This window comes from Falco peregrinus, chromosome 9 (assembly GCF_023634155.1).
Source record: "Falco peregrinus isolate bFalPer1 chromosome 9, bFalPer1.pri, whole genome shotgun sequence".
Classification (NCBI taxonomy): Eukaryota; Metazoa; Chordata; class Aves; order Falconiformes; family Falconidae; genus Falco; species Falco peregrinus.
In genome coordinates, this window is record NC_073729.1 from 2,732,565 (window position 1) to 2,748,568 (window position 16,004).

The 16,004-nt window shown below is 44.8% G+C and overlaps 1 protein-coding gene across 3 annotated transcripts; it reads right to left on the reverse strand.

Annotated features, from left to right (window-relative positions):
- Positions 1-1,867: 1,867 nt before the first annotated feature.
- MRPL23 (mitochondrial ribosomal protein L23) lies at positions 1,868-15,078 on the reverse strand. Of its 3 annotated transcripts, none has more exons than XR_008748731.1 (6): positions 14,927-15,078; positions 14,682-14,804; positions 13,887-13,969; positions 11,961-12,034; positions 3,668-4,005; positions 1,868-1,882 (listed from the first exon to the last, which is right to left on the reverse strand). XR_008748731.1 is itself a non-coding variant. In XM_055813620.1 (5 exons), exons 1-5 carry the CDS (start codon positions 14,950-14,952, stop codon positions 3,841-3,843), a joined length of 471 nt encoding a protein of 156 aa, XP_055669595.1. In that variant the 5' UTR covers positions 14,953-15,078; the 3' UTR covers positions 3,662-3,840. The 3 variants fall into 3 exon arrangements, 1 of the variants encoding a protein (XP_055669595.1); XR_008748732.1 differs by lacking the exon at positions 1,868-1,882 and adding an exon at positions 3,333-3,347; XM_055813620.1 differs by lacking the exon at positions 1,868-1,882 and having other exon boundaries at positions 3,662-4,005.
- Between the last annotated feature and the right edge of the window lie 926 nt (positions 15,079-16,004).

The window sequence follows — 16,004 nt, forward strand, 5'->3', positions numbered from 1 at the left end:
TCCACCTTAAGGTTGTACTTACTTCTTTCCTATGATTTATTTTATTTAGCCTTTTTTCTTCTAACCACCAGTAACCTGACAAACAGGGAATTACGGCCAGGATTGTAAAACTGGCCAATGATGTGCAGGCCATGCTTAATCTTTGACATAGTGGGGCTAACACACAGAAGATGAACTACCAGAGCTTCGTGTCTAACCACATATCAGCAGAGCGGCACCATGTGCCTTCCTACTTCAAGCAAACTGCAAAGACAAACATCTGCACTCTCCGAGGTCACCTAGCAAGGCTCAGGTGACAAGTGGTGACAAGACACAGTAATTTTGTCACCTGCGGACACCCACACATTCTTATGTGATCCGCTTCAACCAACAAGGATCCTGCCCCTAGCACCCAACCACGCATGACCTACTACACAAAACTCATTTCGAAGCTATAATGTTAGCAGAGCCACGTACAGAGTCACTTCGCTGCCTCGGCAGTTCATTCTGGTTTGTTTTAAAAAATAATAAATACAAGCAAACAAAAAAGCAATCGCATGTTCCCTCTGAAGTGTACTGGTATTGCTGGGACAATGCTCATCACAGCCGGCTGCCTTTCCCCACCAGAGTGGCCGACGCAGTCGATTGCGCATCCGCTGACTGTTCCAGCACATTACTCTCTTTGGGGGGTTGCACACATTCAGAGGGGAATGAAACTGTGTTCAACATCTCCTCTGCACGTCAGAAAAGCCAGCAGCTGCAGAGCTGCGCACGCCAAGTGCAGGATGTGGCTTCTCCTGCACCACAGTGAACATCAGCCTCTTCAACCAAGTCATTACTTTGGTCCTTGGAGAAGTTATTCACACGTATATCCAGATCCTTGGCCCACAGGTATGGCTGCTGACCTAGCCAAGGACAGCTCGACACCTCTGATCGCAGGGCTAGATGTGACCTCTTAGATGTGACCTCATAGGATCTGCGGATCCCTTCCATCATCCAAAAAAAAATCAGGATGTGCTGGAAGGAGCACAATTTATTGAATAAAACTACAGAATTCTAAGTCCTCGTCCTAGTTTCACCACTCATTTGCTATACTTCTCTCTGGTACATGATACAATCTCTGCCTTCATATTCAAGGATCATCTTCCTCTCTTACCTTCTAGCCTACATGTACAGTTTGGGGGATGGGATTTGTGAAGCACGAGATTATATTAAACACTGGCACTTCCTCAGAAACGCTGACCAACAAGAGACTGAAGAAGACTCAATATCTTTTTAATCCCACTTCCAGGGCAATCAGGAGCATTAAAACAAAGTAACGGTGGGTCAGGGGCTTTTTTTTTTTTCATCTTACCTTAGTTTTACAGGAATACTATTTTAGAGGTAGCTGGTAACATTGCTCTCATTAGCAACTTGAGTATCTGCCAGAATGTGGTTGCAGCAATTTCATATAGATACAGGTATAGTCATCTATTTCTTCCCTTTTGTGCCACTCCAGACAGAAACCTGTTTTGAACATAAGCTATAAATTAATCACCCATGGAGAAATCACAGAGTACCAAAGCATGGTAGACCTAGCCAGGGGCTTTTGCTACTCATTTAGCCTAGAGCTTATTTGGGACTGCAAATGAACTCCTCCTTGGGTTCTCAATGCCAGTACAGAAGCTGGTGACTCTTAACCTCTCCTGTTACCACTCTGCAACAGGGAAGGCAGAGAGGCTGACGGTTAATCTCTCTCTCACTCTTACGCATAACACATGGAATACAGCCTCATTTATCCAGAACTATCACATACCTGACTGTTTGCTTACTCAAGGCTGACCAACCAGTTAGGAAGATGTATGGCAGCACTAGATGAATTCTTTTCATTTTACCTTCACCATGGTGAAGAAGATGGAGTTACCTATACTGGAGGTGACCACAAAGGAAAGTGAAGAAAAAGTAGCAAACTCTGTAATATTATAGTGTAGGAACAAAGCTCCAGCCCCAATATGGACCAGCTCCACAATGAGCCAAGTTTGAGAAACAGCCCCTTTAAAAAAATACACTTAAAAAAGGAGGGAGGGGGAGGCTGTGTACAGCAGAGGAGCGACCCCATGCCTAGATAAATTCAGTCATCCTGCTTTTAAACTGCAGGCCAGCTCCTGATTTAACCTGGAGTTTCGCATGTCACTACAAAACTCTGGAAGTGTTGGCTTCGCAGATATGCCAGACGTATGAACTGTTTTCAGTTAAGTCGGTATTTTTCCACATCTACTATTCTAACTCTTCTGGCAGGCTGGGAGTCGCAAATCCTCCCTTATCTCCCTCCTCTCTGAGAGCATCTCTCTGTTTAAGCACCAGCTAACTTAGATCACGCACGATCCCCCTTGGAAACTGGACAAAGAAGGGTGTGGGAGAGTCACTGGGGTTGTAAGCAATAAACCACAGAAGGAGATGGACTGTCGTGCAGAAGAAAAGTAGCAGGGGGAAAGAGGTAACTAATGAACAGAAGGGGGTGCGTAAAACCCTACTTGGACTGCCTCTCTGGGGAACAGCTGTTTCCCTGTAAACATCTTGCTAGCTATCCAAACAAGAAGTTCAGACACAGAACAATAAAGGAGAGCACTCCAGTAGAAGTGTTCGAGGCATGGGCTCATTCACTACCCTGCCAGTTGCTCCAAGTGGCAGAAATCAAAAGCTGGGGAAACACTAGCTGTACGTTAAACCCTGCATGTGCTGGTGTTGTAGCCAACAGCCTGAAGAAGCACATCCTTCTCTATCTGTGATGAAGTGCTTCCTAGCCCTCCTTTTCTCCTGCCATTTCTGACACAACAGCAGAGCACATTACTTGACAAAGGAAAAGAGGAAATATCCTCATCAGAGCACAGAGGAACAGCCACAGAGCCAAGAAATGAAAAACCTGAACGTGGCAGCTCGGAAGGCCTAGAAAAGTTCTACCACTGCCCTGGCATCAGCAACTTGGAAGCAGAGGGAGCTGCACCAGAAAAAGTAAAAAGACTCTTTTTATTAGTCCTGAGCACAAAACAGCCTACACTGGCAGAAGTGTTTCTACGCCAATACAACTGTGTCCACACAGGACTCTTGCCAGCACTGCAAGGTACCTGCGAGCAGGGGAAGGAATACTAGCACAGCCCTGCCAGTAAACATTCCTAGGGCAGGCTGGCCGCAGAAGGCAACTACCTGTGTCGCACAACAGCAAGCAGAGACTGCGCACCACCTCTGTCTGCTCCTTGATGCTTCTGGGGATCAAACGCTCGTGTGCCCGGTCACAAGTCTGTCCTATAAACCCCGACTCCAAAATGCCACACAACCGTTAAAGGCGTGCAATCCGACCACATGCATGTCTCCGTGAAAGGAGGGGCCACCTGCAAGGAAGGCAACGCACAGGATAGTAGGACACAGTAACTGACAGTAAGGGAACCCTATGTCCTGAGCCTATAAACCAATTAGCTACACTTTCAAGTCCACTTTCGACTGACCTATCTTGACATTTATACATTCTATTTGATGCAAACTACACTTATCCTGGGAAATGAAATACCTCCTAGTTCTACACAAAACAACCCGCAGAAGCAGGAAGAAGGTAAGCACAATGCCACTCTCACAGTCAACACAAGCAATTCCACATTTTAGAAATTGCCCACAAGTTCATAGGAAAGACCTGATGCAGTCAGATTTGTTTTACCTTTTTATTTCTTTAGGGCCATTTTGTTGTTGCCGAGCACAAACAGCCAGGAAAAAGACACGCTAGCAAGGGCTGCTCAAGAATAAACGTTCAGTCATTACAAGAAGGGAAGAGTGCAAGTTCTGCTGATCAAAATCCCTCTGAGCCTAAAGAAAGGCAGCTGGCTTGTTGCATCAAAGTCCAAACCAGTCAGGGACTCCACCTCGTCTGGGGTCACCTTTCTGCCTCTGCTCCTCTCTCTCCATATATTTATCCTTGAGGTCTTCAAGAGAGCGAGTTTCTGTGTCTTGTTCTTTCTCTGGAAATAGGTTGGGAAACTGAAAGGTTTGTCCTCGGCCCTAAAGAGAAAACAAATGGTCAGAGAAACATTCCAGCCCTTCTGCAGTAGCTATGATGCATATACTTACAACGAAAGACCACCCTGAAGTTTCAGCCAGTGCAAAATGGTACCTCTTAACCTCAGAAGATCTCTTTCCACCCCTCTCCCAAAGATACACATATATCCCTCCCACCCCAAAGCCAACTTTCAGCCTCTCTTTTTTGCACACTAATTAATAAGACACTGACAAGGTTGGTTGGTTTTGTTATTATTTTTTTTTTTTTTACAGATGAACGGTCAGGAGAAGGACACCTCTTCAAAGACTTTGAACCACCTCAGAGATGTTGGACGAGTCACACAGTAAAAGCAAGATGAGCAAAATAAGTGATCAAGTGATTTTGTTAAAGTACCACCACTGGGGAAATACATAGCGGAGCAGCATTCATTATGTTAACACTCAGGATATGAGTAGTGGTTATAGTTGCTTAGATCTCTGCTAAGGATAAGAGAGAACAGTCCAAGAAGCTGTTATTGTAGGGTGTAAAGTTGGAACACAGAGTAACAGATACCAGAGGTCTCTTATCAACAGGAATAAAGAATACAGTGTAAAACAATTATGGTGGGAACAATCTGTCTAATACATCACTAATGAGATTAAAGTGATTACATCTACATCAGTCATTCTGCCTAACAGACAAGTCATCTTAGTGAAACATCATCATCAGATCTACGCCTCTCACTTGGAAAATAAACATTTGCTTGCTCTCTGGTTTTTATCTAACAGCAGGAAAGGAGTATTCTGTGGAAACGTGCTATCCCATTAGCATTACCTATTTACTTTCTAGTGGTGTTTGCACTAAGCACAACTTCATTAAACTCAGCAATATTAGTCCTTCCATTTTGTAAGGGAATTTGCGTAATAAAATTCATATCTGATAGTTCTAAAATTACTCTCCAAAATATTTACAAACATTACCATACATTAATTTCTTTGGCAGAGTACTGCATAAAGACATCTCAGCAAAAGCACTGAATTACTTCAGATGGAAAACGGTTTCGGTGTTCAGATGTTGGGGTTGTGGGTTTTTTTTCAGATCAGCCATTCTTTACATTTGTGCAACAAATACAATCAAACAAGAGGCCCAGTTATGAAACGGTTCCACAAAGGTCATGAAAGGAGTGTTCCACAACATGGCTACCTATACCACATTTTGGGATCAGAAATGTGACATAATTAAATCAAAAAAAAAAAACCATCACCATGTCCCTGACCCAGCTGAATGTGTGCTATGTTTCATTCAGTCGTATACACTCAACCTGGTAATTTACAGGTGTGAAAGAATTTAAACCTCAAGCATACACTCTGGAAAGAAAAAACATGACTTATCCCAGTTGAGCTTATCCAGACTGGAATCTAGGAAATATCAACTCATACCCAGCAATGCTCCGGTTGTTTTTGTAGTGCATACTTCTTGGGGGTTTCCTAAGAGCCTGACCATACTACAAAAACAAGGGAGCTGCTGTGTACATTGCTCTTTCCTTGATTCTAGCCTGGAAAAGATCAACTAGAACAAATCGAGGTTCACCCTTCAACACCGTACACTCTGGGATTTCAACTCTTTTGTGCCTTTGAATCACCAACAGGTATACTTACAGTAGCTGTCCTATGACAATTAAAGCACAGTTCCACTTCAAGGCAGAGAAACCGGCCTTATCAACGCCCTTGAGCAGTCCCAAAGCCATAGCCTACTGCAACTCTTCCTGTCGTAGGATCAGCAGCAAGCACCCTCGAGGCCAAGCGCAGCCCAAGATTTTAGCACACTGAATCATTTGGAGAAGAATTTGTTTATATGACGAAAAAAATACTGTGTTTTAACTGCACTGTGAGCGGGTCACGCAGCCCTGTGGTACCTATTGAACAGATGGGGCCAATTCTAAGGACTTGTCTGCCCTGGAGAGGAAGCCATTTTAGCTAAACAAGTCAAAAAACAATTCAGGCTAACATGGTAGGCATACCACCTACACTGAAAACTTGAGAACTATTTATATTGGTAACAGTGTAGTAAGGGACTGTTCTTGTTATGCAGCACTTCCATTCTGGTATGCTTCCAGGACCAATGTACTTCCCTTATTGGAGAATGAAGGAAAGCTGTCCCTAAAGCATACTAACAACATCCATGGTAATTCACTAAGCATTGCAAAACAGTTATTATTTCAAAAAGAGGGGAGAAAAAACAAAAAAACAACAAAAAAAAAAAGAAAAAGATACGCACAGAGGCTGTAACAAAACCAGACAAACCTTTCAGCTCTTTATCAAAGTGCTCACAGTTCCCATTTCAAGGCTGGTGAAAGTCAAATATTGAGCTGAAAATGTCAATCTGTATCTCGAGTCTTTTAATAAATCAAAATCAGCAGAGACAAGTTGGCTCTTTCCAGCTCTTGTTTTGTGAAGAAATTCTGATTTTGGCTGGCAGCCAGACACAATTTGAAACAGCCAAGACATTACACCCTGAGAACTGAAGGTTGATAAATCTTAAGTAACAATACTATGCAGTAATACTGCACTGTAAGACTCTGGAGCGATGAAAGCTGTATGAAAAATAGCTGTTGTGCATGCTCAGTAGCTAGTTTTCAGAAGACGCCTGTATCTTGGGTATTTCAAAATTTCAGAAATACCAAAAGGCATCAACTTACATAAAGGATTTTGAGACTGTCCAGGCATATTTACATTCAGTGCATCTTCCCCTCGATGCCAGACACTACTGAGGTTCAAGCTCATAAGCCACCTTCTTAAACAAATGCCTAACAAAGGAATGGGGTGATCGTCACTCCTTTATGCAGTGCTGCTTTTTCTTACATTTCCTCTTTGTAAAAGTTTTCCCTTCTATACAGCAACCAGTTGACAACCATATGATAAATGCGCCCTCGGAATGAAATCCTAATGGAAATAAACCAAACAACTAAATTTCTACCAAGTTCATCAGGGTTTTATCTGGTTTGCAAACTGCTAGAACATGAAATGGGCATATTCACCAGAAAGCAAAATTTTGCCTTATTCATAGACTTTACATTTGTTCACTGTTTTATCTTTTGCAAGCCATTTAAGCAAGGCCATCCTTTTAATAACTGAATTATTGAAATGCATGTAAGCTGAAATAAGCTCTAAGAATGTTAGGGTTTGGTTCTCCTTTAGGACTTCTGCCAGCACAATTACCTTAGTCAGAAGTATAGAGAAAGAGGGAGAAAATAAGAACACATTCCTACCTGACATAGCCATGTTAAAGAAGAAAATCCTCTAAAAAAGACAGACACTGGCAGAAAAATAATTTTGCTTGGATAATTTAGTCTGTCTTGGAACTGGATGCTGCACTGCCAGCAAAAGAACTTTTCCACAAGTGTGAGGTGATACACTGATACTCTGAAATTTGTCAGGAGCAGCTCTACCACCACATGCTCTTATATCTAAGTGAGTACTTACAATGTTAAAAAAAAAAGAAGAAAAAAAAACCACAAATAAGGCAACTCAGAGGGGCGGTATTGAAACACCTAAAAAGTAAAGGCAACATGATGATTTTACACATTGCTATTCTGAGAGACCTGCCTTCTTCCTACAAATACTAAGGTTATGGACAAAGTGAGGTGTGTGGTCCGGCGTTTAGATGACAGAAATGAGCCATTAAACTTCTGCTCCTTGCACAACTCTAATCCTCGCTTCAGCATTACCCAAATGTAAAACTGATTTATATGCAAGGCCTTATGAGGATTCATTTGTTAAATGCTAACATCCTTCAAGAGAAAAAAATGACCTAAGCATCAAACCCGTACTTTCCTCTTAGATTTCAAGCCTTTGTGTTACAAAGGGCAATAACATACCTTGCTCTCTGAGTCTGTAGAAGGAGTTATCACATCAAGCGGTACAAATTGCTTCCATTCATTTTAATGAGAGGTTAAGTGACCATAATTAGGCCTATGAAATGAAGTGTTAGCCTTTCTACTGCTGAGCCTCATGTCAGAAAATTGCTGGAAGGATTATCTGGCACAAACTCACTTACACTTCTCTGACCTTTGCGTCCCTTGAAAAGTTTAGGAATGGAAGGTCAGGACAGATATTACTGTGTAGAAATGAAGCAGCAAATACTGATCACGTAAACAACCGTGACATCTTCTGATTATTTAGATAACTGAAGCACTTACTACTGTCCTTCAGAATTAGGAGAAAAGTGATGCTTATAGTATCATTAACTGAAAAATGTTGGACTCCCAACAGCACAGGATTCAGTCCAGCAGTAGCAGCAAATGCAGCTAAGTTTAATAATCCAGTGAATTTCAACAGTTTTACTATTGCAGTGGTAACATCTGATGTTGAAACGTATAGTGAAACGGCACAGAAAGCAGCTTTGGAAATCCACACAGGAATGACACAGGGTACAGAGCATCCGCGTTTCCTCTGAACTCACTACATGTCCAAAGAAAACTGCTGTCCCATCTGATGTGCAAATGGGTTAATTACTATGAACGTACTGGACACTCTAAAGAGGGTTTGAGGAGAAAGCATTTGCAAAAATGTTCCCACCGGTGCCATCATTCATGCAGCTAAATAGGTGTTAGTCCTAATGTTGACAAGGTCAGACTCCTTTTTACAGCCATCTCCATTAGATTTCTCAAAACAGGTTTAATTAAAAATAGGTCTGGATTCCAGAGGCTTGTCTACAGTTGTGCTCCCACGGGTGCTAACACCTGTTGAGCTAAACCAGTGAGAACCCTGAAGGAGGAGGAGGGGATGCTGTTGTTTTTTTTTAATTTCCCTGATGTTGATGCAACTGTAAAAGTTTCTCACTGGATTTCTTTTCTTCTTTTTCTTTCTTTTTTTTTTTTTTTTTTTTTGTAATAACATTAGGATAATTATAACTGTACTGGAGTAAGGAGAAAGGTTGCTGTATCACATTCATTTTATCTACACTGCAAAGATATATACCTTTGTTTTTAAATAAGAAAATAAAGTGTTATTTTAAAAAAGTAGCATTTGATACCCAGGACTGTAAGTCTCTAACTTAAACCTTTCTCACCACATTCCAAAAGGGGAAAAAAAGGCAGGCAGGCTCCAGAATGGCAAGATATTGTTGATCCACAGCCTTCTATGATTTGAGGTATTTTTTTAGTGTGAAAATATTATGCTTGGACAGATCATGTATTTGTCCAGTTACCGCCTGAGAATAAAGTAAACAGCTCTGAATCTCCAAGAAATAGTATTTGGAAAAGAAAGGACAACAATTCTTACATGTGGAACAGCTGGGGCACTAATCTGACACCTAAGGGTATGCTGACTATGACTTCATACACCTTCCACCTTTGAGACACTTGCAGTACGCTAATGGATATGTGCGTTGCGCTGGGACACATAAGGTGATGTTTCATGAAGCAGGGAAGTGTAACTGGTCATGAGAATATGCTCAATTTCATTCAGGTAAACCACACCGCAGCTGCTGCTCAGTCACACTGGAAAGAGCAATACTTCCACCTAGAGGGCAACAGACAGATCAACCCAAGACCTTCCAAAAACACATCCTTCTTTTTCCAGTCATAAGCAGTTTTAACTTGAAACTCGATTAATGAGAGAAAATACAGCTGGTAAACATGGTGGGAAAGCCCAGCTACTCTGATTCACGACAGAGGCAAACTAACTCTCATAAAAATAAGGATTTTACAGTGGTTACCAAAGACTTTCCTAAATTAGGCAGATATTAACAATGGATTGCATGGGGTCTGTTACGGCCTGAATCACACCATGAATGAGAATTAAGGCAAAACCTTCAGTTTCAGAAATGACATGGGGTTTCTGGCCTCACCCACTGTTTAAAGCTGGTGCGAACACAGAACTGGGAGCTCATTGTCTGAGACATCAGAGCTGGCGATGAAAAGTAAAGAACAAAAGGAAAAAGAGAAAGGAAAAAAAAAAGGACAGAAAAACAAAAATGTGAAAGGACTGCACAGACACCACCAACAACGAGAAAAAAAAAAGAGAGCAAAGAGACCAGGAATGAGGTGAGAGGAAAATGCACAGACTAAGCTTCACTGACAAGAGTTTAGTAAATGGTCAGAATTCCCTCATTTGAGGTGAGATACAACACCAAAAGGTGGTCCCTCGATGTCGCTTACGGGACAGACTGAAAACATGGCATTCTTTAAAAACTTACGATGATACTACAGTACACCACAGTGCACTAAGGGCCACTTGCTGCCTCACGTACCAAGAGGAGCCCTCAGCCACACTGCCACAGGGCTCTGTGCATCGCCCAGCAGACAAAATGAGAGGCTGGAGGAATGACCAGTTACTGCTCTGCAACTGCCTCCAGTACCAAGCCAGCTTTGGGTGATCCTCCAGTCCAGCACAAAGCTACCCTTAAGGTAACGGCAACTATTCTAGGTTCAGAGATTTGATGTGAAATAAATGCACAAAGACACTGCCTTAAATGAGTGGCTTGCTCCACAGAGCAGCAGCATTTTGCTTCCCATTCCTTCCCCCGAGTATCTACGGGTTGTACCTCAACTCAGCAGACAAAAGAAACAAGACTGCATTAAATACAGTGAAACAAAATTCAAGAACTGACCACAGTTTGCTAAAGATCTGTATCTGCTTCAATCTTGGGAAACGAGTTTCTAAAAGCAAAGCCACTACCAAGAGGCCATGACAATGGAAAAGAGCCTGCAATTACCTACTAAGGAAAAGCACACAGAGAAAGCAACTTGTAAGGCACAACTTCATTCCTGGCATTCAATTCCTCAGCTGCCAATGCGTTCACACCTGCTTTCTCACAGACAAAAACCTAGCACTGACAATCCAGAAGGGAGAATTTGCCCACCAAGGCAGAGGCTCTTCCTTGAAAAAGGAATGTCTTTTTTAGCCATTGTAATGCAAAATCCTCACGAAGATGAGGTTGCCTTTCACTTCAGCATAGTAAAACAAGGCCAGTCCTCATCTAAATACAATTCTCTCTGTTAACGTTGTACTTTATACTGTTCTTTTAGAGATAAGGTCTGTCTAGAAAAACATGCTGCCCTCACTTTTGCTTCCATCCCCTTGCCAGAAGGGGCTTAAGAGAAAAACTTCTAAGCACGCTTAACCTTTGAAAAATTCAAAAAACCATCAGATTTCCCATTGTCTATGACTCTTTAGTTGTACCCCAAGTCTACATGAAGTCTTACGCAGTCTTTAAGATCATACAGTGTTCCCCCCACACTGAATCCTTGTCCCAGGATGGAGTAACACTGAGGTTGTTATGCCAACAGCAATTTTGAGCTTATGGTTTTACAACCATAAATAGCATCCCTTTAATGTAATTTTGGTATATGAAGGGGTTTTCTGTCACCGGTTGCATTTCTTTTTTACATAGAGACAGGTAAACCCAAGAGAAGTCTAAACTGTAATATGCTCCTGTTATGAAAGGAACTCCTAAGAACATGAAGGTCCTTTTCCACTGGGCAACCAACATGCATTTCAGAACCCACTTTAGCCACAAAGCACGCTTGTTAGACATGACTAAAACCTCTCCAGGGAATATGCCTTAAGTCTTCTCTGAAATCCAAAAAGCTTTAATAAGAAGTTCCCTACCCCTACAATACATTCTTTCACTTACTGGACATTTCAGCAATCAACCACACAAGTCGTGAACCTTCCAGCACAGACAGTACAAGGTCAGCACGAAACTCACTGGCAAAGGAGCACCATATGACATCAGACCATAACTTATATACAGACCTCAAACCAATACTGGAGTTGAAAACTAAACATCTGTTTGAATTTGATTTTTAGACTTAAGTCATTTAAGTCTCTTTATACATTCTGGAACGTACTGTCATTGTTAAGAGGACTGGCAGAAACATTCAGCCGCTTTGACAATTCACTGAACGATACTTGTAGCTTTGACTGGTTAACAGTCCCTTCCTCTTTCCCCACAAGCATCCATGTTAACTCACCAGCTGTACGTAGGCAACCTTGTAATCCGGCTTCTTCACTCTATGATTCTTGTGATTCCTCTTGTTGTTAGCGCCTGCAGAAGTGAAGAGCATCCCGCTTTTTACTTCCCAAGACTTCCAAGTTTCCCAAAGCAAGGCCAAGCTGAAGCTGGGACTTCACTAGTTCTGGTTTATTGCTAAGAGGAATACTCGTTTCTTCAGTTACCAGCACAGCATCACAATTACCGAAGTGTACTGAAACTGGCTGACACTACTATCCTCATCTACATGTAGGGAACCTAGGCACCACCGGACTCAGGCTGCTGACAGCCATTGTGCCTTCACATCACACACAAAGTTTGCAAGGAAGCATGGAGATAAGTCTTCTCAGTAGGGAGGACAGTTTTATCACTCCTGGCCCCCAACATCAGTCTTAGGAAGACATGGAGGAAACAACTACTAAACAGCTTCAAACTTGTAAATTTTTACTACCCAGCTAACGAGCTGGATCTACAGTTTATACACCAGGAAATTACACTCCACATCCAAACAAACCAAAGCATCTCAACGTTCTGCAAGTATGCTGGTCACAACCGAGTGGGAAGTTCAATTTATTCCCTTCATGTTAGGCAGACATTAAAGCTCTCAATCTGTTAGACATTCTAAACCCCTTTCCTCTTTTTATCCCTGAATATATGCATTGTACCATCACTTCCATTAGCAGTGGGGGACAAAATGGTTCTAAGGAGAAGCATAAATATTTTTCAGTGCTGTTTGGAACTGCATGTGTTTGGTATTTAAGACTATTTAATTCTGTTTTTCATAGAAGCATATTATAGATTACCTTTCTGTCTTCTTTTATATGTTCTGAGTTTTACAACCTTATTTTGAAGCTTTTTCTTTCATTCTCCATTTTTCACTTACAGCTCTTTTTTCCCAATCCCTTTAACATCACCCCTACCCTTACCATTGTAAACACATCAACCATTACTTTCCTAAAGTCACTGCATGAAAAAAGAAAAATCCAGCCATCAAATATGTCCTAACCAACAAGTCACTCCTGCCAGGTGACTGGAAAAGTAACTAACATGAAAATTACATTCCTGACTTTCCAAAGTGCAGTCAGAGAAGCTCTGGGAGAGGAAGCATTCATATGTAAAGGTGACATTATGTAAGTTTAGCTTATTTCAATTAGAGATGGGCCTGTCTGCTTCAAGTCAGAGCTCAGCATAACTTAAACTAGGAATGTTTTTTCTTTTTCCCTTGGGTTGGTTTTATGTTGGTTCTTTGGCGTTTGGTGGGGGCTTTTTTTGTAGGGGTGGCACAGGGGAGAAACACCATGAGCAGAAGCATACAAGCCTGCAGCAGAAGTATGGCAACAACAGGTGATGAAAAGCTGAAGATCTGTCAAGATGTTTTTCTGACATTATCTACTGGTCTAATAGAACATTTTCCTTTGCTCTACAAACTTTGCCTTCTGTTAGACCACAACACCTCCTCTGTGTGCATGCCAGGTAATCTCAATTCACATATATTTTTTTTTACAAAAAAAGGCTCTGGTTGAAATCAAGTTTAATTACTAATTTCACTATAACACATTAAGCAGTTCCTTCTGAAATGAGACACCCACCGGTCCTCAAAGAGAAACAGTACCAACTACAAAAGCATACAGCACAAACCAGATAACTGTAAAGACGATGAGGCTTTTCAAATTCAGATTTTTCTTTCTAAAACTAAGCTTATGTCTCAATCTAATCAAAGCATCCAAATATGAAGTGGTACACATTCATTTGAAGGGACAAATAAACAACTAAGCTGACAGACGTCACTAGCCAAGCCCTTGGAGCCAAAGTTTGTTTAAATCTAACGGATCTTTTGATAGGAAAGTCTATTCTGGCTGCGCAGGACTGCTGTACTCATTCCCGTGCATTACTCAACTGCACTTACCGTACTGTATCCTGGTCCTCACAGCAGCTACCGGCACATTGTATATTTTTTCAAGGTAATTCTTGATATCCACTTTTGTCATTCTAGGCAATGCAAAAACATTTTGGGGAGAAAAAGAAGGAAGAGTATAAATACTGACATAAAACAAAACAGAGCCAGAGTATTTATAGACTGGTTGATACTCTGGAATAGGCATGTCTTCTTCTGTAGCCCCAACAGACAAAACCCCATGTATATTCTGTATTCGGACAGCGTGGGTAGGCTTTCTCAGCGTCTGAGCCAAGAATCCTTTCTAATCTTCTGAATACCAATTTCCAATGCTTTTCAATACCTGTCCCAGCCTTGTGGGCTTTAGTGCGCGCAACCAGCCCAGTCAGGTTGAAAGAGTCCTGACAAATACCTGGCCATCACCTTGTTCCCCCGGACGCCCCTCGTACGCACCCCCTTCTTCCCCAGCCCGCCCCGGGAGGGCTGCGCCTCACCGACCCCCAGCAAGCGGCGCCAGGCAAAGCTGGTAACTAACCCAGCGCCCCGGCCGCCCTCCGGAAGGTCTCCCTGATGCAGCAGGCGCTCCCCCCGGCCCGCAGCGCGCTACCTGGCACCTCCCCTTCCCACCCTGCGCTGACCGACCAGCCGCAGCCCGGAGGGAGGCGGCCAGAGCCGGCCGTGTGGCGCCCGGCCCGGGGCGCCGGCTGGGCGCGGCGGGGGCCCCTCTGCACCCCCGGGGCGGCGCTGGGCCCACCCGCGGCCGGGGGGGTGGGGTGGGGGGCTATGCCCTGCCGTGCCCGCACTCACTCCATGGAGACGCGGAACTGGACTGTGTCCTCCGGCTGCGGCACGCCGGGCCGCACCGCCAGCATGTAGAAGTTGGGCCGGAAGATCCGCAGCTGCGGCCCGCCCAGCTGGAACAGCGGGTACCTGCGGGGAGAGGACGACGCTGCCTGACCAGCACACCCCCACAGCACCCCCAGGCCGGCCCGAGCCCGCCCGGCCGCCCCCCCCGCCGCCCGGCCCGGCCCGGCCCGGCCCGGCCCGCTCACACTGCCTTCCTGGCGCCCGTCGCCATGGCCTTGGCCCGGCCCGGAAGCGTCGCGGCGCCGAGAGCGGCTGCCGCTGGGGCGGTCACGGCAGCTCTCGCCCCCTGCTGGAGCGGAGGGGTTGTGCGGGGGGACCCGGCGGGGCCAGACCCCGTCACCCCGCCGCCCCCCGCACCACAGCCCGCCCCGGGGGCACACCCGGCCCGTCGGGCTGGGGACGGTCCCCTAGAGGAGCCGCAGGGCCGGGGGAGGGGGGGGGAGCGCCTACAAAATGGCGCCTGTGGGGGACGCCGCAGCGCTGGCTGCGATTCACGGGGTCTTTTCCTCACGGCTCCAGGACGGAGGTGGCTCTCCGCCTCTGCTCCCGGGTGAGACCCCAGCGGGGGTGCTGCCGCCAGCCCGGGGGTCCCCAGCGCCAGGCCAACGTGGGGCTGTCGGAGTGGGCCCGGAGGGGGCCAGGGAAACGGGGGGGGGGGGGGGGGCTGGGACCCTTCCCCTGCGGGGACAAGGCAGGGAGAGCTGGGCTTGCTGAGCCGGGAGGAGAGGAGGCTCGGGGGGGGGGGGGGGGGGCGCCTATAAAAGGCCCTTTAAAGGGGCCTTTAAAAGCCTATAGCCTATTAAAGACTATAAACCTATAAAAGGCCCTATAAAGGGAGCCTATAAGAATGACACAGAGGTTTTTTTTTAGCAAGGCCTGTCGTGACAGGACAGGGGACAGGGGTTTTAAACTGCAAGAGGGTAGGCTTAGGTCAGATGTAAAGGAGGAACTTTTTACGATGAGGGTGGTGGGACACCAGAACAGGCTGCCCAGAGCAGCTGTGGGTGCCCCATCCCTGGCAGTGTCCAGGGCCAGACTGGACGGGGCTGGGGGCAACCTGGTCCAGTGGAAGGTGTCCCTGCCCGGGGCAGGGGGGTTCAACTAGGTGACCTTTGAAGGGCACCTAAACCACTTTCATGAATTTATGAAGCCACAGCGTGTGCTAACAGAGTGCCAGAGTGGGAACATAGGCACCAGAAACAGCCAGAAGTTTGGAAACGTGGGGGAGAACCACCATCCCTGGTGGACTTCGCTCCCAACACG

Excerpts from the sequence above, each read along its gene's own strand:
- MRPL23 (XM_055813620.1), bottom strand. The coding sequence starts at position 14,952 with ATGGCGACGGGCGCCAGGAAGGCAGT. Across the intron at positions 14,805-14,926 it reads ACGGGCGCCAGGAAGGCAGT|GTACCCGCTGTTCCAGCTGG; the intron begins GTGAGCGGGCCG and ends CTCTCCCCGCAG. Across the intron at positions 13,970-14,681 it reads CAGTTCCGCGTCTCCATGGA|AATGACAAAAGTGGATATCA; the intron begins GTGAGTGCGGGC and ends TGCATTGCCTAG.